Consider the following 18,745-nt stretch of genomic DNA (forward strand, 5'->3'; position numbering starts at 1 on the left):
GGCTAAGCCAGGCGAGGGTGATGCTTGAATCAGTCCAACAGTGGACATTGTGATGGATGAGCGACAAGGAATTTTCCACAAAAACGACAAGACGTGCCAACAATGCCGCTGCACATAATTCTAATCTCGGTACGCTTAATGTTTTAACGGGAGTTACTCGTGATTTTGCAACGAGAAGCGCCACGAAGACATTGTCATCTGGAAGGACGCTTTTTATATAAACCGAAGCTGCGTAGGCTTTAGTGGATGCATCGGCGAATCCGTGGATTTCCTGATGTAGCGCGATGCCATTGGCTATTTGGCGAGGAATCGTGATCTTATTTAAATCTGGTAAATGAGTGTAGTAATCTTGCCATTCTAGGAGAACCTCGTTAGGAAGAATGTCATCCCAATCATATTGTAGTGACCATAATTTTTGCATAAACACTTTCGCGGGTATAACGACTGGAGTTAACAACCCCATCGGGTCGAAAAGTTTTGCAATTTGAGAGAGAATTGTGCGTTTCGTATTGGCAAAATTCGAAGAAATGGTAGCTCGAAATTGAAAGTGATCGAGCACTGGATTCCATTCTAAGCCTAAAACTGAGCAGGTCTCCTCGATCTTAAGGAGTTTATTTTTCGCAAGACCGTGATCGCGCGGATCGATATCAATTAACAGAGTTGGATCATTACTGGCCCATTTTCGTAAACGAAAGCCGCCTTTGTTTAACAGGTTTATGGTCTGGTCGCGGATTGTTCGCAAGAGATCTTTGTCGTCTGCTCCGAAGAGACAGTCGTCGACATAAGTTTGATCCTTTAATACTGGAAGAGCTAGAGGATATTGATGACCTTCGTCCACTGCCAGCTGATTTAAAACGCGAAGAGCTTGATAAGGAGCTGATTTAGTGCCATACGTGACGGTACAGAGTTGATACTCCTCAACGGACTGTTGCGACGAGGGACGCCATGAAATGCGTTGAAAATCTGTATCTCGTGTATCAACTAAAATCTGACGGTACATTTTCTCGATGTCTGTGGTATGTACAAACCGGAATCCTCTCCACCGGAGGAGGATTGCAATTAGATCGGTTTGGAGTTTGGGTCCAGTTAAAAGATGATCATTTAGAGAAGTGCCGTTTGAAGTTCGGCGGGAAGCGTTAAATACGACGCGAAGACGAGTTGTCGAACTACTTTCGCGAAGAACTGCGTGATGAGGAATATAATAAATTTGGTTGGTTGTTTGAACCGGGACAGTTGGAACCCTTTCCATATGGCCTAAGGCTTCGTATTCTGAGAGGAATTCTTTATAAGTTTCGGTATTTACTTGGTCGCTTTTAAAGCGTCTTTCAAGAGAGAGAAGACTTTTCATCGCGGCAAAACGAGATTCGCCTAAATCTATAGGGGGTTCGCTCTTGAACGGGAGTCGAACTATGTAACGCCCTTCCGACGTACGAGTATGAGAGGATTGAAAGTGTAATTCACATTTTTCTTCCTCAGGTGAGAGCACTGATTGAGTTGGGATATTTCCCACTTCCCAGAAGCGGCGAAGATCTGCATCGAGATTTTCTAACAACGTAGCGTGATGGGCATCTATAAAGAAAGGAAGAGGATGAGTGGACGTAGGACCAGATAGGATCCATCCCAGGTGTGTATTTTGCGCGATCGGTTCACTTGTAGAACCTTTCCGAACTCCGTCCAATAATAATTGACCAAACAAATCCGCACCGATAACGATATCGATCGGATCTGAGCTCATGGGGTCTGTATCGGCCAATTCAAGTCCTGCAATATGATTCCAATTAGTTACGGAAGAATGTCGTTTTGGAGTGTATTGTGTTAAAGTTTTCAAAATAATAGCAGTTGTCGAGTATACAGGCTCGGTTCTTACCAACGGAGTAATCGTGATGCGAGCGGTGTGATTAGCCCACGACTGTATTCCTCCTATTCCGGTTATGCATGTATTTTGTTTGTTTCTCGGGAGTCGCAAAATTTGGGCTAGGTTCTCTGATATTAGAGTTGCGACTGACCCTTGATCCAATAATGCGCGTGCTTGTACTGTTCGACCCTGCAATGAGTGCACTCGGATGCGAGCTGTTGAAAGAAGAATGCCGGTATTAGTTTTCGTTCGCGACGCAGAATTCGAGCTGATTTCAAGTTCTGAATTCGGATTGGTAGCCGACGTCTGATTTGACTGACTCACGCTGGACTGCTCCGGTTTTATCGGAAAATGCAACAGAGTGTGATGTCGCTGTTTACATTCTTTACAGCTTCTTTGACTGTGGCATTGTTCTTTCGCATGCTTCGCGGAAAAACAATTAACGCATCTTCGTTGGGATTTAATTAATTTAAACCGTTCGGAAGGCTCAAGCGCCTGAAATGTTTGACATTGATATAACAAGTGGTTCTGTTTACATACAGGACATATAATTGGCGACACGGTAGACGTGTTCGTTGAAATTGTTTTCGGTTTTGATTTAACAGTTACGTTTTCCGGTTTATCAGTTTTTATTGGCGACATTGACTCTAAAGCCCGAACTCGAGCCTCCAAAAACTTGTCGAATTCGACATAAGTAGACAATTCTGATGTATCACCGAATTGTAACTCCCACGCCTTTCGGGAGGAACGGTCAAGTTTTTGTGTACCGAGGAAAACAATTACGTCGTCCCAATGTTCGACGGGTCGTTTCAAATTTTTCAAACCGTGTATCGAAACGTTTAACTGATCGCGTAAACTGCGGAGCTCTTTCGCAGATTCAGAGGTCACTTGCGGTAACGAAAACAAATTATTTAAATAGGTCGAAAGTAACCGGCGTTTGTTTTCGTATCTATTTTTAACTAACTGCCACGCGACCTCGAAATTTGCATCGGTGGTAGGTAAATGATTAACCGCTTTTTTTGCGTCGCCGGTTAAAGCGGAACAAAGAAAATGCAAACGCTCAACATTTGACAAAGAATTATCATTAATTACTATAGATTGAAACTTATCTCGGAAACTCTCCCATTGTTCGAAGGTTCCATCAAAAGACGGCAGCTGGATTTGAGGCAGCAACGATTGCGAGCGTAGCTTCACTGGTTGAAGATTCCCTTTCTCGGATGCTGTCTCCTGGGTCGAGGATGTCTTATCCAGGATCTCCGACATGTAGTCCAGGGACTCCTGATAGCACTCCTCACATCTTTCGAAATGGTTGTCGACGAAGTACTGAAGAGTTGATCTGGCTTGTAGATCCGCCATGGCGACGATTTTCGCGTCCAGGTCTTGGCACTGTTGGTATGCCTCTTTTAGCATGTTCATCCGGTTCCGGGTGGTAGCTGGAGTCATTTTAGCTTGACCCAGCTTTTTATAATTGGTAAGTGCACGTTCGATCGAGCGCATAACTTGGTTTTGTTTAAACAAAATTTCTTCCAATGTACTCATGATGGTTTCCGTAGGCTGAGCACGTGGTTCACTACTTTAACGGTTTTCACTCCTCGACTCCAATCCGGCTCGAAGGACCAAAAAATGTGGGTTGGATTGGATGGTCGGATCGCTGATGCGTCCTTATCCGAAGGACTGGATTTCGAGGCGGTGTGAAAATAGCGAAATCCTTTTAATAAAGGAATGGTTTTAATAAAGTAATGATTGTAACTTTATTTGTCACAATGTGCTCCGTTCTTTGGCACGTTGTCCGAACGAAGATGTACAGAATAACTTTAATAAAATCGGTTGGAAGAATTAACTTTTACTAATTTGCGCACTGATATTCGATCGTAATCTCAATTTGGTCTAAACGTCGTTAAACGGTTGAGCGACACGCGTGTCTCCGCGAAACCACCGCATGGTGGGGGCTGCGCATAGCCCTATAATTTAATGTTTGCGCGGTGACGTCACGGCGACTCTTGCGACGCTCTCGATAAGGTGTAACCGAACACGTAGCGTAACGCTAGTTTTAAATTTCGCCGGAACTATCCTGACAAGGATATGCAGGAAGATTGTGAATAAGGTAGTTTAATAAAGAATCGAAATTTGTCACTCAATGATAACACAAATCACTTTATTAACTCCGCTTCCGCGATTGTAGTTTCGATAAGCGTGTAACTTCCTCGCGACACGTTGAAGGCGAAGCGAATATTAGTTTTTGCGTTTTAGGATTCGAGCAAGCGGTAAACGCGTTGATAGAATTAAGCGAGACACGTGTACGGCGTTCGATGTTTTGAACAAGAGTGATCCATCGATCACCTACAGGCAACGCGATCACGCGTGGCGCCAGGATCGAGGATTTTGTGACGTCATTAACGGACGAGTTAATTTGTCAAGCGGGATTCTTAAACTAAGCGAAATTAATGAATAAAATTAAATCTTAACCTAACTGTCGTCTTAATTTACAACCTTAACAGATTCGTTTCTAAATTAACCTGCTACGCTGAAAGCAAATAATTTCCACTAGGTCACTGTGTCGATTCTGAACATTCGACGGGGAAACACCTCGGCTATTATTCATACCTAAGTGAAATAAATGAGGGGAGTTCACTGGCTCGATCATGAAAACAGCTGTTCTACCGAACGTGTTTCCTCGTTTCCCAGTGACAATTATCTGCTTTCAGCGTAGCAGGTTAATTTAGGAACGAATGAGAAAGTTTCATTTAAATTGTTTTCAAATTTTTCATTATTAACGTGGCCTACAATTCAAACATTTATTAATTATTCCATTTTAATCATTTTTATTTGTTGTTTAGAATGCTTCGAATTTCCGTTTTTACATTATGACAGGCGACAAGAGATTAGGTTCCGTATCCATTTTAAACGACTAAAGATGTTCTACCAGTTCAGTTTTTTTATTGTGCTATGCCAACAGGGTGCCGAGCCGTTCGTTCGCGACCTATGTCAGTCCGGTTTTCGTAGCCAACATTGCAGTCCCTGAGCCCGCGCGCTGTACGCGCTCGGATTGGTCGGTGTTTTGTGTTGATAATTCGAAAACGAATCAACATTTTGGCAAAGGATAAATTTGTTTAGAATCACCTCAGCAATCATCCCCCTTCGCCTGTCGAGATAGTCGCGTGACACCCTGTATATCCGCGATGATCTAACCCGTAACAATTTATGAAATTTGTTGTTTATTAACAACTTAAATTCGGTCAATTTTTTTCGGTGTATGGTTATTAACTAAGCAACAGAAATCTAAAATCACCTTACACTATCCTACAAATACTACTGGTTCCACTAAAAAGTGTGAAATAAAATAATTTTTAACAAAAAAAACATCCGACTTCGAAATGCACTAAAAAGTGTAAAATAATTTCTATTTCATTTATACCAATATTCCATAGCTATTAATAATATCTACTTAATCGTTAAATAGGATACCAAATACATTTCAAAGTTTTCGGAGGCGGCGCAAAATTAAAAATACCCGAACAAACGATGCTGCCAATAACGATTTGATTGCGGTATGGCAAACTTGCTAATTAATAAGTCGTAAGAGGAAATTATTTACTTGAAATTATCAAATGGGTGATTTATCATTGGTTGTCGACGCCCGAGTTAGGATCTTCCTAGTAGAGGAAAAGTTTTTAATTTTGCTCCGCCTCCGAAAACTTTGAAATGTATTTGGTATCCTATTTAACGATTAAGTAGATATTATTAATAGCTATGGAATATTGGTGTAAATGAAATAGAAATTATTTTACACTTTTTAGTGCATTTCGAAGTCGGATTGTTTTTTTGTTAAAAATTATTTTATCTAAACCTCATTATCTTTGATTTGTCCTGATTCTGTTCCAGCCTTTCCTCGTCCAGGTATCTTTCTAATCTTCCTAACAACACCCTCATTTTCTCCTCCTCTACCGCTAATACCACCACATCATCCGCATAGGCCAGTGTATAAATTTTCCTCCCTCCAATCTTTATCCCCCCTCCTCCCCCCTTGCTCATCTTCTCTTCCATATCTGCTCTCAGCAGGTTGTACAGCAGCAGACTTAGTGGACACCACTGTCTTACCCCTCTCGCTGTCCAGAATGGCTCTGTTATCCCTTCCCCTGTTCTTACCCTGCTTCTAGTCTCTCTTAGTATCTCTTTTATCCTTTTCCTTAGTCCTTCTCTTACTCCTCTTTGCTTTAACGCCTCTAGCAGCACTCCTCTATCCACTGAGTCGAAAGCTGCCCTCGAATCTATGAAGAATCCTACCACTTTTCCCGTTACCCTCTTTATCTGCCTGTTTACCAGGAAGTTTAACGCATATATGTTATCTATTGTTCCCATCCCTTTTCTAAACCCTGTCTGGTTTCTCGGTAGCATTCCCTTTTCCTCCGCTATCTCTCTCAGCCTTTCCGTCAAAACCGCTGCATATATCTTGTAGAGCGTGGGCATTAGTGTCACCCCCCTGTAGTCCGTTGCTCTTTTCCCCTCTCCTTTTTTCTTTATGGGTGCTATTATCCCTTCCTTCCACCCCTCCGGCCATCCCTCTCCTCTCCATATTCTGTTGCATACTTCCCATGCCCAGTCTAGTACTTCCACACCTCGTTCGGGATCTCATCGCCCTCTGTCACTTTCCCATCCTTCAGTTTCGCCACCGCTTTTCTTATTTCTTCCTTGCTTACATCCGCTTCCTCGTCTCTTACTCTGTCTCTTCCTCCCCTAACACTAATTTTCCCTCTGCTCCCCCCAGCAGCTTCACGAAGTGCTTCCGCCACTCCTCTTCTTTTATATTCGTTATCGGCCTCCCTCTTCTCTTTCTCTCCTTGTTTCAAATTCTCCATACGTCGCTTTCTGTCCTTGCCTCTTCTACTTCTCTTTCGAATCCCTCGTTTATTTTTTCCTTCTTGTCTTTATATAATCTGTCATACTCCCTTTTCGCCTCCCTATATCTCTCCCCCCCTACCCTTCCCTTCCTCCACTCTCTTAGTACCTTTCTCACTTCTTTCTTTCTTCTCGTGCACTCTTCATCCCACCACCCTTTCTTCGTGCGTATTTTAGAATCCTCTCTTCCTCTTCCAAGGCCTTTTCTGATCTCCTCTGCCATCTTCTCCATATCCTCTTCTAGCTGTCCCCCCCCCCTCGTCTCCCTCCAGCTAATTCCCTTCTTATACCTTTCCCTTCCATGTTCTGACCAATCTCCTCTCGCCGCTGGTTGTTTTCCTTCCCTTTCTTCTTCCTTCTCCACTCCCTTCCCCTCTAATTTCAGTATCATTGGGTGGAGGTCCGAATCAATCTTGTCCCCTATCTCCATTCTTTTGATCCACCCCTTACCCTCTTCTTCTGCCAATACGTAATCTATCACTATGCACCCTCTTGCCCCCGTATAAGTGAATTCTCCTTCTTCATCCCCGCTGATATTTTCATTCAATATCCCCCATCCCGCCCCCCTCAAGGCCTCCAGCAGCGTTCTCCCCTCCGCATTCTGTTTTTTATCTTTCGATTTTCTTTCTCCCTCTCTTTCTTCTCTCTCACTCGGCTTCCCTCCCCCTCCTTCCTCCCCTATTCTTGCGTTGAAGTCTCCTCCTATAATCGTTATTCTTTCCTCTCCTATGTCTTCCATCCTTGACCTAAGCTCCTTCATTTTTCCGCCATATCCGCGTTCACATACATCCCCACTATCCTCTATTTCTCATCCCCCCTCGAGAATTCCGCCATCATTAATCCGCCCTTTCCCTCTTCTTTTATTATCCTTCCTTCCTTTCCCATCAGGGCCTCCTTCACCCCCATCAGCATTCCTCCCATTGCCCTTCCTTTTTTGTTCTTCCTTTCAGCCAGCTGGGCTTCCCACCTGTACCCCTTTGGTAGCCCTCCTTCTATCTTCTCCCACTCTTTTTGCTCCAGCCAAGTCTCCATTAGAACTATTACGTCCCATTGAGTGATCGTCTTCCAGAAGTCCTCATCTTTGTTTCTTATCCCCGCGCAGTTCCAGAATCCTATTTCCCACCCCTCCTTTTCTCCCCCGCGCCCCGTATCTTTTTTCCTTTCACGCTCTTCTTTCTCCTCTTCAATCCGTTCTCCTGTCCTCTTCTTTTTCTTCTTCTTCTGTTTTTCCTCGTCATCCTTCCCCTCCATCATTCCTCTCCCCCACTTATTCTTTTCCTCCCCTTCATCTTGTCGCTCCCTCCCCTCCCCTTTATCCCTCATTTTTCTTCCCCCATGACACACATCTCCCTCTGTTTTTCACTCCATTCTTTCCCTCCCCAGTCTTTCAGGGTCTCTCTCTCCTCGTCCCACCTCCACCATTTTCCTTCTATTCTAATTCTCCCGTAGTCCACCCATACGTTTCTCCCTTTTTCTCTTTCTTCTTTCGCTATCCTCCTTAGCTTCCATTGGATCCTCCTCTCCTTCCATGTCAGGTCCTCCTCTATTCTTTCGTCTTTCCCCCGCAGTGCTTTCTTCTTCACCATCACGTCTTTCTTAACTTCCATGGACTTGAGCTTTATTTGCACCATGTTCACTTCTTTTCCCCCTTCCGCCAGCCCTAACGCTTTCACCTCCACTATCGCGTCCCGCACTCCTATCGCCTCCATTATCTCTTCTGCTTTCTCCCTCGTCTCTTCTCTTTTCGCCTTCAGTTCTCTGATTATTATGTTCCTCCTCTTTTCTTCCTTTTCCTTTCGCTCCCACTTGCTCTCTAGGTCTTTCAGTTTTTCCTTTATTGCTTCCTCTTCATTCTCCATCTTTTTTTTCTCTCTTGACCCCTGTTCCATTCTTTGTATTTTCTCTTCTAGTTTGCTCCATTTGTCTTTTTCTTTTTCCCCTCTTTCTAGCTCCTCTACCTTTTTCTTTAGTAGCTCCATTTTCTCCACTAGTTCTCTCTTCTGGACCTTCCATTTGTCCTCCCTTTTTTTAATCTCTTCTTTCAGATTCCCTATTGCTTTTTCTATTTCCTTTTTTACTCCCGCTATCTCCTCCCTTATCTCCTTCCCCTGACTCTTTGTACTTGCGTCTATTTTCTTACACAAGTCTTCGGCCAGTTCTCTAATCATCCTCTTTAGTTCTCCCAGCCCTCCCCCTTCTTCCGTTCTCTCTTTTTTCTTTTCCGGAGACCTTTCCACTAGGCTACTTCCTCTGAACATCCATTTCTCTACCTGTGGGCTGTAGCCCCCCTCCCTTCCCCTCTCTTCTTCTTCTTCCGTCTCCGTTTCTCTCTTCCTTTTCCATATTTCTTCTATACTCGTCATGTTTCCCATACTCTGGCTCTTTTCTCTTTTCAGCGCCTCCACATTAGACGGCCTTCCTCTTTTACCCCCTTTAACTCCTCTTCCGAGGTCCTCTTTTCCTTCCCCAATTTTTCTCTTCTCCTTTACTTCATTCATCTTGTCCGCCCTGCTCCCCTCTTCTCGTGCGTCTTGCTCTTCCTTACCTACCGGGGCTTGTTCTGTGCAGTCCTTTCTCCCATTTCTCCTAGATGTCACTCACGGCCTCTCGCTTCGCGCTCTTCCTGACCCTTACCTCTCCTAACCTCTCACTCTGTGTCCACTTGTCGTCTGTTTTCTTCTTATTTTCACTGTTTCACGTTTCTCCTGCTCTGCCCCTCTTTCTCTTAGCTATCTACCCACCCTTTCTATAACTCTTATCCCTTTCTTCTCCACTTTTCTATCTCTTTCACGCTTCTATCGCTCCGCTTATCTCAACGCACGTCCCTTCACGACCGTTACTACAACGGAACTCTCCAATGCTATTAAATGTACATTACATATCTAATAATGATATGCCAATCATGATATTCTTATTGAATGTATACTACATTAAATTTCATGCAGATATAGTAATAATGAGCTTGTTATTAAATGTATATTACATATCTAATGTAGATATAGTAACAATTATATTGTATTAAAATGTATATTACATTATACATCATGTAGATACAGTAATAATGACATTGTTATTATATGTATATTATATATGTAATGTAGATATGCCAATAATGATATTCATATTAAATGTATTATACATTATATCTCATGTAGATATAGTAATAATGACATTGTTATTAAATGTATATTACATTATATCTCATGTAGATATAGTAATAATGACATTGTTATTAAATGTATATTACATTATATCTCATGTAGATATAATGTAATATACATTTAATAACAATGTCATTATTACCATATCTACATGAGATATAATGTAATATACATTTGATAACAATGTCATTATTATATATCTACATGAGATATAATGTAATATACATTTAATAACAATGTCATTATTGGCATATCTACATTAGATATGTAATATACATTTAATAACAATATAATTGTTACTATATCTACATCAGATATGTAATATACATTTAATAACAATGTCCTTATTACTATATCTGCATGAGATATAATGTAATATGATTTTAATAACAATATAATTGTTACTAGATCTACTTCAGATATGTAATATACATCTAATATCAATGTCACTATTACTATATCTACATGAGGTATAATGCAATATATATTTAATAGGAATATGATTATTGTCATGTCTACATTAGATATGTAGGAGTTCCATGTTGGAAACCATCGCGGTAAGACGTGTTAAGTACTAGTGCAGCAGTACGTGGTGAAAAGTAAAAAGTAAAGGTGTTGGTGAGGGGTGTTTCGGTGCGGTGGAAGGCGGAAAACCCGGTGTAAGAGGGAAAGCCCAAGAGAAGGGAAGAAGAGAGTGGAAGGGGTGAAAAAAAGGAGGTGGAAAAAGTTAGCGGAAGTGAGGTTAGGAGAGAGGCAGCAAAGAAAGAGCTGAAGACGGGAAATAGTAGCGAAGGAGAACGACACCTAGCGGAGGTGATAGTAAATAGAGCAGGAAAGGAGGGTCGGCCGGTAAGGCCGGGACAGGAGCAGAAAGCAGGAGTGGGAAGCAAAGAGTTGCAGAAATGACGAAAGAAATAAAAGAAACATAAACGAGGGACAAGCCCGGAAAAGTAGAAAAAAGAGGAAGAAGAGGAAGGTCCTCGAATGTACAGGTATTAAGAACGGAGAGAAGTCAGAGCATAGGAAGTATGACAAATCTGTAGGAAATATGGGAAAGAAAAAGAGACGCAGTGAGCGGGGAGGAAGAAGAAAGAGAGAAAGACGGGGGTGAGAAGAGCGGGTCAAATGACTGGATGTTCAATAAGAGCAATCTGACAGAGAGATCCCCGGAGAAGAAGAACGAAAGAAAGGAAACGAAAGGAGGAGAGGGAAAGATAATAGAGGTAATAAAATAAATGGGCAAGGAGCTAGGAGGGAAGATGGAGAGGATGGACGAAAACATGGGGATGATGGGGAAGGACCTAAGAGGTGAGATGGAGAAGCTGAAAGTAGAAATGAAGAGAAGAGAAGACAAGTAGATGGAGCAAAAAACCGAAATGGAAGGGAAAATGGAAAAGATGAAGAGGAAGATAGAGGAGCTAGAAAGAAAAGGAACAGGAAGCGCAGGTTGGAGCGAGATACATGAAAGAGTACAAAAGTTAGTGCAAGAGGAAATAGAGAAAGAAAAGCAGGAGGTGGGAGGGGTGAAATTAGGGGAAAGGGTGAGAGAACTAGAGAATATATGGGAGAGGAAAGAGAGAGAGGAGAGAAAGAAGAATGTAATAATCAAAGGAATCAAAACTACAAGGGAAGAGATGAAAGAAAAGGCCGAAGAAATCCTAAAAATAATAGGGGTAGAAGAAGCTGTAGAAGAGGTAAAAGCGATAGGACTTACAGAAGGCGGAAAAGGGGTCAACATGGTACAGCTAAAAATAAAGACAGTAGATTTGAGAAGAAGAATAATGGAGGAAAAAAAGGCACTTAAAGGAAGGGAGGAGAGAATCGAAGAGGACCTAACATGGGCGGAGAGGAGAACCCAGTGGATTCTGAAAAGAATTGCCAGGGAAGAAACAGAGAAAGGAAAATATGTGTGGGTGGAACAGGGGAAAATAAGAATAGAGGGGAAGTGGTGGAAATAGGACGATGTAAGTGGGAGCCTGAAAGATGGGAAACGCAGAAATAGAGGGGATATGCAAGAAAGAGCGCATAACAAGGGGGAAGAAACACAAGGGACTTAGAGAGCGAAGGCAAAGGCGAAGGCGCAGGACAGAAAAGAAGAGAAAAGAAGACCGGAAAAGAAGAAGAGAGAAAGACGGAGGGGAGTTCTGCTCCTGGGAAACAGAAAGTGAGAAGGGGGCAGACAGGGGAAAAGAACAATAGGAGGAAAAAAGAGAAGAAAGCGGATGGAAAAAATAAGGAAGAGGGATGGACAATAGGCTTCTGGAATTGCGCCGGGGTTAGAAATAAAGATGCCGATTTCTGGGAAACAATAAAGAAATGGGACGTGGTCATGCTCATGGAGACATGGCTGGAGGAGAAGAGATGGAAGAAGGTGAAAGAAGGTCTGCCAAAAGGCTACAGGTGGGAGGCACAGCCAGCAAGGAGAGGGAACAAAAAAGGAAGAGCAATGGGAGGGATGACGATGGGGGTGAAGGAAGAAATAATGGGACCAGAAGGAAGGATCTGGGGAGAGGAGAATAAAGATGGCATAATGGTGGCAGAAGTAAAGAGTGGGGGAAGGAACTGGAGGATAGTGGGGGTTTACGTAAACGAAGATATGGACACAAAGGTTAAAAACCCGAGAACCTGGCTGGAAGAAATTGGCGGAGAGAGGACGACGCTAATAGGGGGGGACTTCAATGCGAGGACAGGAGAAGAAGGAGGAGGAGGAGGTGTGGAGGCGGAGGAGGAGGAAGAAGGGGAGAGCAAGAAAATCCAAGGACAAGAAAATAAATACGGAGGGAAAAATGCTGCTAGAGAACTTAGGGAAGACGGGATGGTCAATTATGAACGGGAGTGTGGAAGGGGACGAGGAAGGGGAATTTACATACACAGGAGCCAGAGGGGACACGGTAATAGACTACGCTATAGCGGAAGAGGAAGGGAGGGAGAGAATTGAGAGAATGGAAGTAGGGGACAGGATAGATTCAGACCACCATCCCCTAATAGTAAAGCTAAAGGGGGGAAGAAAGGAGAGAAGAAGAAACAAAAAGGAAAGTTACTCCGAAAGGTGACTGGACGGAGCAAGGGAGGAAGAAATTCAGAGAGGAAATAACATGGAGGAAATCGAAGGAAGGGAGTCTAGACGAGGACATGGACCTTATGCTAGAGGAATTTAGAAATGGACTTGAGAGGGGCAGTAGAAAGAGCAGCAAAGTCAAGCCTAAAAGATGGTGGGACGAGGAGTGCATGGAGAAGAAAAAAGAAACAAGGAAGGTACTAAGAGAATGGAGAAGAGGGAGGGAACATATTAACCGCGGACATGGAAGAGCAGATACGAAAAGGAGGGATAGGTGGAATAAAGTTGGGGGAATAGAAAATATACACTCTGGCTTACGCCGATGACGTGGTGCTGTTGGCGGAGAAAGAAGAGGACATGGCAGTGATGATAAGAAAGCTAGAAGGGTATCTAGACAAAAAGAAGCTGGAGCTAAACCGGAAAAAGTCAAAAGTGATGAGGTTTAGGAAAGGCGGAGGCAGGTGGAAGAAAAAGGACTGCCTGTGGAAGGGAAAGAAAATGGAGGAGGTGAAAGCATTCTAATACCTAGGGTACACCATAAGAAGAAATGGGGGGAGTGAAATGCATATAAAGGACAGGGTGGAAAGGCAGGAATAGTAATGAGACAAATATGGGGAATTTGAAAAAGAAGATTTAGAAAGGACTGGAAGAGGAGGCTGTGGCTGTGGGACAAGCTGGTCTGGCCGGTAATAGCTTATGGTGCGGAAGTGTGGGGGTGGAGGGAATGGAAAGAAATAGAAGGGCTGCAGGAGAGATTCTTGAGGTGGACGTTAGGAGTGGATTGGTGCACCCCGGGGTACATGATGATGGAGGAGCTGCAAAGGTCGAAGATGAGGACCAAAGCGGGAAAGCTGGCTTGGGGTTATGAAAGAAAGTTGTGGGAGGGAAGAGGAGGGGAGCTGGCAAGGGAATGCTGGGAGGAAATGATTAAAGGAGAGCAAAGAGGTGTGGAGAGAAACAAATGGGAGGGCGAAAGGGAAATATTCTTAGCCGAAAGAGGCGTAGGAATTGAAGCACGGGAAAGAAAAAGAAGGGAGGGAGAAATGGGCTACGAGGAGATGGAAGAGGCAGACATGCAACAGCAGGAAAAAGAGAGATGGGAAAAGATAAAGACATCGAGTTACAATAAGTGGTATAAGATGATTAAGAAACCTGGAATACCTAAATACCTAGAGAAAGGATGGAAGGAAGCGAGGTGGAGACGAATCGCCAGATTCAGACTGGGGAACGAAATAAACGAGGCCAGAGACTGGGAGGCTAAGGAGAAAAGAAAGTGCAGAAAATGTGGATGGGAAGAGGAAACGTGAGAGCACGTATGCGAGAGGTGCAGCTCGCGGGAAGAAAGAAAAGAAGGGTGGCAAGAAAAAGTGCAGGAGCTACTGGGAGAAGAAGGAGCAGGGGAAGCGTGGATGAAAGAGGTAGAAGAAGCTAGAAGGAGTGGGGAAGGAGAAGAAGAAGAAAGCAGAAACTAAGTGGCAGAGAAGAGAGGCGTCGTTAATACTATCGGCAGCACTTACGTCGAACGGAAGAGGCAAGGTGGAAGTAGATGGGGAGCGCGCCACCAGTAAGTCGAAAAGCAGTTGGCACCGCTGAAAAAGCACGTGGCAATGGATTGCTCAACTGCGCAACAGGTGAACGGCAGAGCGAGAAAAACAGGCATTACAAGTGCAAGGTAAGAGACAGGAACAGTGTGGGACAGACTAAAGAAAACGCCGAGGAAAGCGAAAGCAAGATAATAAGGGGATATAGAGCAGTAAAGAGTAGGAGAGAAAAGAAAAGAGTGTGTGAAGCGGAAAAAGAAGGAGGGAGCAACAGAAACTGGAAAGCAAATGGAGGGAAGAGGTCCTGAAAGAATTGAAAAAGATAGGAGAAAACGTGGAGGAGATAAAGAAAGAACTAAATAGAGGAAGAACAAGAAGGATCATTGAAGAGCAGATAAAAGGAGAGAGAAAAGGAACGGGAAAAGAAGAAGGGGCAGAAGAGGAAGATCCGGGAAACGGCAACGAGCGTAATCAAGAGGAAGATAACTGAAAAGTGAAATACACGTGCAGATCAATCTTTTCGCTCTTCTACAAGTGTTCACGTGCAGATCACCAAAAAGGATCACGAAAGCAGCTCTCTGACGAACTCACGAATCCTCAGCGATTGTGCAAGCGACAGGATTCACAGGTAATGTTCATTTACAAGATAATTCATTGAACACGTGAGCCGCCAACCACGTGTCGATCACGCACGAGATCACGGGCACCATCACAGCAGCAGGCCGAATTAATAGAATTAACGGCGCTGAGAAGCTCGCTGCTTGCAAATTGTAAGAGCATTGTTCATGTAACACCACGCAGGTGACAGATTAATTCAATAATCAATATGTTTCGACTCATGTAAAATCATTCTTCACGACGAATCATTGTAATTGAAACTCAGTCAGACGGTTCATTTTCTCACGTGTAAAATTCAAAGCGAATCATTGTACGTTTCACCCTCAATTGTCCGATCATCGTGTTCACTATAATTTTTGAAAAACCGACTCGAATAAATCAATTTGTGAAACCCGAACCAGCAAGCGTAAAATTCTTTCCCAGCGCAATCCATCCAGGATTTCCATCATTCCTGAACAGAAGAGGAAAGACGAGAAAGCAAAAGGAGAAAAGAGTGATGACCAAGAAGAAGCGGAGGAGCTGGAAATAGAAGAGGGGGAAATGAAGACAAAAAGGAGAAAAAACAAGGAGGAAGAAAAAGGTGAAAAGGAAGGGGGCGAAGGGGCGAGCAAGAAAGAGGGTGAAGAGGAGAACTGGAGGGAGAGATGGGAAAGAAAAATAGAAAGTGAAAGAAGAGAGAGGAGGAAAAGAAGCCTCGTGTGGAAAGGAGTAGGAGGCAACAGTATAGAAGAAAGAGCCAGAAGAGCAAAAATTATACTGCAGATGGAGATGGGAAAAAAGGCAGAAATAAGAAAGACAACCGAACTGGTAGGGGAAGCGGGGCGAAAGCTCATCCTGATGGAATTGGATGACGAAGAGGACAGGGACACGATGCTATGGAAGAAGGACGGGATATGGGAAAGATGGAGAGTCGTAGTAGAGGCAGACCTCTCATGTGAGGAAAGAAAGATGAAATGGAGAATTAAAGAGAAAGCTAGAGAAGAGAAGAACAAAGGGATAAAGGTGGAGTTCACCAACAGGAGGATCTGGGTTGACGTGACAGAGTGGAAATGGATTGAAGAGGAAGGAAAATAAAAGAGCGTGCAAAAGAAATAGAAGAGAAAAGAAAGCAGAGGAATCCGGAAACATGTGCTACACTGTCCTGTTATAGCATACACTGTCTGCATAAGTGCTTGTTCTTTACGTAATTCTACATCAGCAGCAGCAGTGCTAAGTACTAGTATTTTGAGTTATTATTTTTACTTTTTGTGTTCTTTTCACTTATAGTATCATGGCAATACAAGTTTGGTTGTTTTTGTATTTTCTGTATTTGATTCTACTTTAATTTTTAGTTTGAAACAGGGTGCCTAAGGAAGGCAGCCTGAGCCACGACGCAATATGTATGTCGAGGAGTTATGACTATGATCTGTGAGGCTGTGTTATTAGTATTTGATTCATTTTTATTTTTATATTTAGTTTTGTTTTTTGAGTTGCGTTTTTGACTTACGCTAAGAGAGATAAGACTTATAGGATAGAGTTAACCAGTTTTGTAAAAATAAGACTAAAAGAAGGGTAAGGCATCGAAGGAGAAGCAGCAGCTGAGAAAGAAGTATAAGGAAAAGCAGGGTTAGGATGTAAGCTATATGTGTAAACAGAAACAATTAGATGTAAGGTTGGGAACGCTACCCATAAAGCGCCCCGAAAGCCCGAAAGAGGTGCGGAATAAACTTATCTATCTATCTATCTACATTAGATATGTAATATACATTTAATAACGATGACATTATAACAATATATGCATGAGATATAATGTAATATACATTTAATAAGAATAATATTATTAGCATATCTACATTAGATATGTAAAATACATTTCATAACAATGTCATTATTACTATATCCACATGAGATATAATGGAATATACATTTAATAACTTAATACTATATCTACTTCTCCGTGCGGGGTTTCCAGTCCCCTATCGGACGCGTCCCCGGGTGGCGGATAGGGGAATGCTCGGCAGATATGCAGGGTAGTCGGGAAATAAAATACCGACCGCGGACCAAAACTGGAACTTGAAATCCAGAACGCGTCTGTTCCCGTATCGGGCGGCGTTCTGGTCGGCGTCTGTTCCCCATGTTAGGGGCGGCCATTTTTCTTGACGGGACAGGAGGCGTAGCGGGCACGGCGACACTGCCCGAAAGGGATGTATGGATGATTCGCGCAGCGCGCGTCTCCTGGTGACTTCCGGCGTCAACGCGCCGCTCCCAAGGGGATACCACGGTGCTGCGAAAGGGTGATGGTGCACGGTACAGGGCGGATGTAACATTCCCGCTCCTATGCCACAAGCGGTCGCAGTCACATGGGTAGCTGCGGCCGTGATCACCCCCCCCACACCCGGAGGCAACCGCGTTCGGAGACGGCCTGGTATTCTAGAGTATCAACGACGACTTAATGGAGAATACAAACAACACAACCCGTGTAGAAGGGAGACAACTACGTTCTCGACCAAAGAAAGATTTCGATGAGATCTTGACGGTCGAGGAGCAAGCCAGGGGTTTGGATGGCGAGATCCTTGCTAGCGAGGCGGAAGCATTCACGCCACGTGGCAGCCTAGCGCGCAGTCCTCCGCGAACCAACGGAAGATCCTCGCCGGTTGCCGCTGAGGGCACTCCTGTTCAGACACAGAAGAGTGCGATGGAAATGGTGCAACCCTGGGCCCAGACGGCATCCCAGCAGAGGTCGTGAAGCTGGCAGTTCAGCTTCAACCACGACCGATGCTGGAAATGCTAAACGCATGTCTGGGGTCCGGCCTTTGGCCGACCCGATGGAAAGTGCAGCGCCTTGCGCTGATCAACAAGGGAAAGCGGCAGCTTACCGGTCCGTCCGCATACCGCACTATATGTATGCTGGACACGGCCGGTAAGCTGCTGGAGAAAATGATTAGGCCCCGCCTACTAGAAGCTTTCCGGGAGGCGGGCGATCTATCGGATCGGCAATGCGGCTTTCGACGCGGAAGGTCCACAGTCGACGCCGTACGGGTGGTCCTGGATGCCGCCAACAAGGCGGAGTCCGGCATGTCGTCCTCGTAGCCACGCTCGACGTCAGGAACGCCTTCAACTCGGCGAGCTGGGCAGGGATACTTGAGACCCTGAAGAACACCTTCCAGGTGCCAGACTATCTCCTCCGTATTATGGAGAATTACTTCTCCGACCGTGTCTTGCTCTACGACACGGTCGAGGGGAGACGGAGGAGAAGGGTCTCTGCAGAAGTGGCCCAGGGGTCTATCTTTGGACCGGACCTCTGGAACGCGTTCTACGACGTCATCCTGCGGATCGAGTTCCCCAACGAGGTGTTCCTGATGGGCTACGCGGACGACATAGCGGTAGTTATTGTCGCCCGCGACACGGAGTGCGCACAGTTTGGCCTTAATCAGGTTATGAGGCGGATCGAGAGGTGGATGAATGACGCGGTTCTTCGGTTAGCTACGGAGAAGACCGAGCTCGTCGTCCTGTCCAGGCGAAGGATCCTCACAGAGATACCTTTCAAGGTGGGGATCCACACCATCATCGCCAAGGCCGCCATTAGGTACCTAGGGGTCCTGCTTGACAGCAAGCGGACCTTCTGGGCACAGATACA

At 44.3% G+C, this 18,745-nt stretch overlaps 3 protein-coding genes across 3 annotated transcripts; 1 reads left to right on the forward strand and 2 right to left on the reverse strand.

Moving 5' to 3' along the window:
• Positions 1-714: 714 nt before the first annotated feature.
• Positions 715-3,394, reverse strand: LOC123988822. Its single transcript, XM_046289571.1, has 2 exons — positions 803-3,394; positions 715-756 (listed from the first exon to the last, which is right to left on the reverse strand). Exons 1-2 carry the CDS (start codon positions 3,392-3,394, stop codon positions 715-717), a joined length of 2,634 nt encoding a protein of 877 aa, XP_046145527.1.
• A 4,676-nt stretch (positions 3,395-8,070) lies between these two features.
• On the reverse strand, positions 8,071-9,249 carry LOC123988823 (uncharacterized protein PF11_0207-like). Its single transcript, XM_046289572.1, has one exon. It carries the CDS (start codon positions 9,247-9,249, stop codon positions 8,071-8,073), a length of 1,179 nt encoding a protein of 392 aa, XP_046145528.1.
• Positions 9,250-11,288: 2,039 nt separating this feature from the next.
• LOC123988824 lies at positions 11,289-11,870 on the forward strand. The gene has a single exon (XM_046289573.1). The coding sequence runs from the start codon at positions 11,289-11,291 to the stop codon at positions 11,868-11,870; it is 582 nt and encodes a 193-aa protein (XP_046145529.1).
• The last annotated feature ends 6,875 nt before the right edge of the window (positions 11,871-18,745 follow it).

The sequence above is a fragment of the Osmia bicornis genome, unplaced genomic scaffold, assembly GCF_907164935.1.
Source record: "Osmia bicornis bicornis unplaced genomic scaffold, iOsmBic2.1, whole genome shotgun sequence".
Classification (NCBI taxonomy): domain Eukaryota; kingdom Metazoa; phylum Arthropoda; class Insecta; order Hymenoptera; family Megachilidae; genus Osmia; species Osmia bicornis.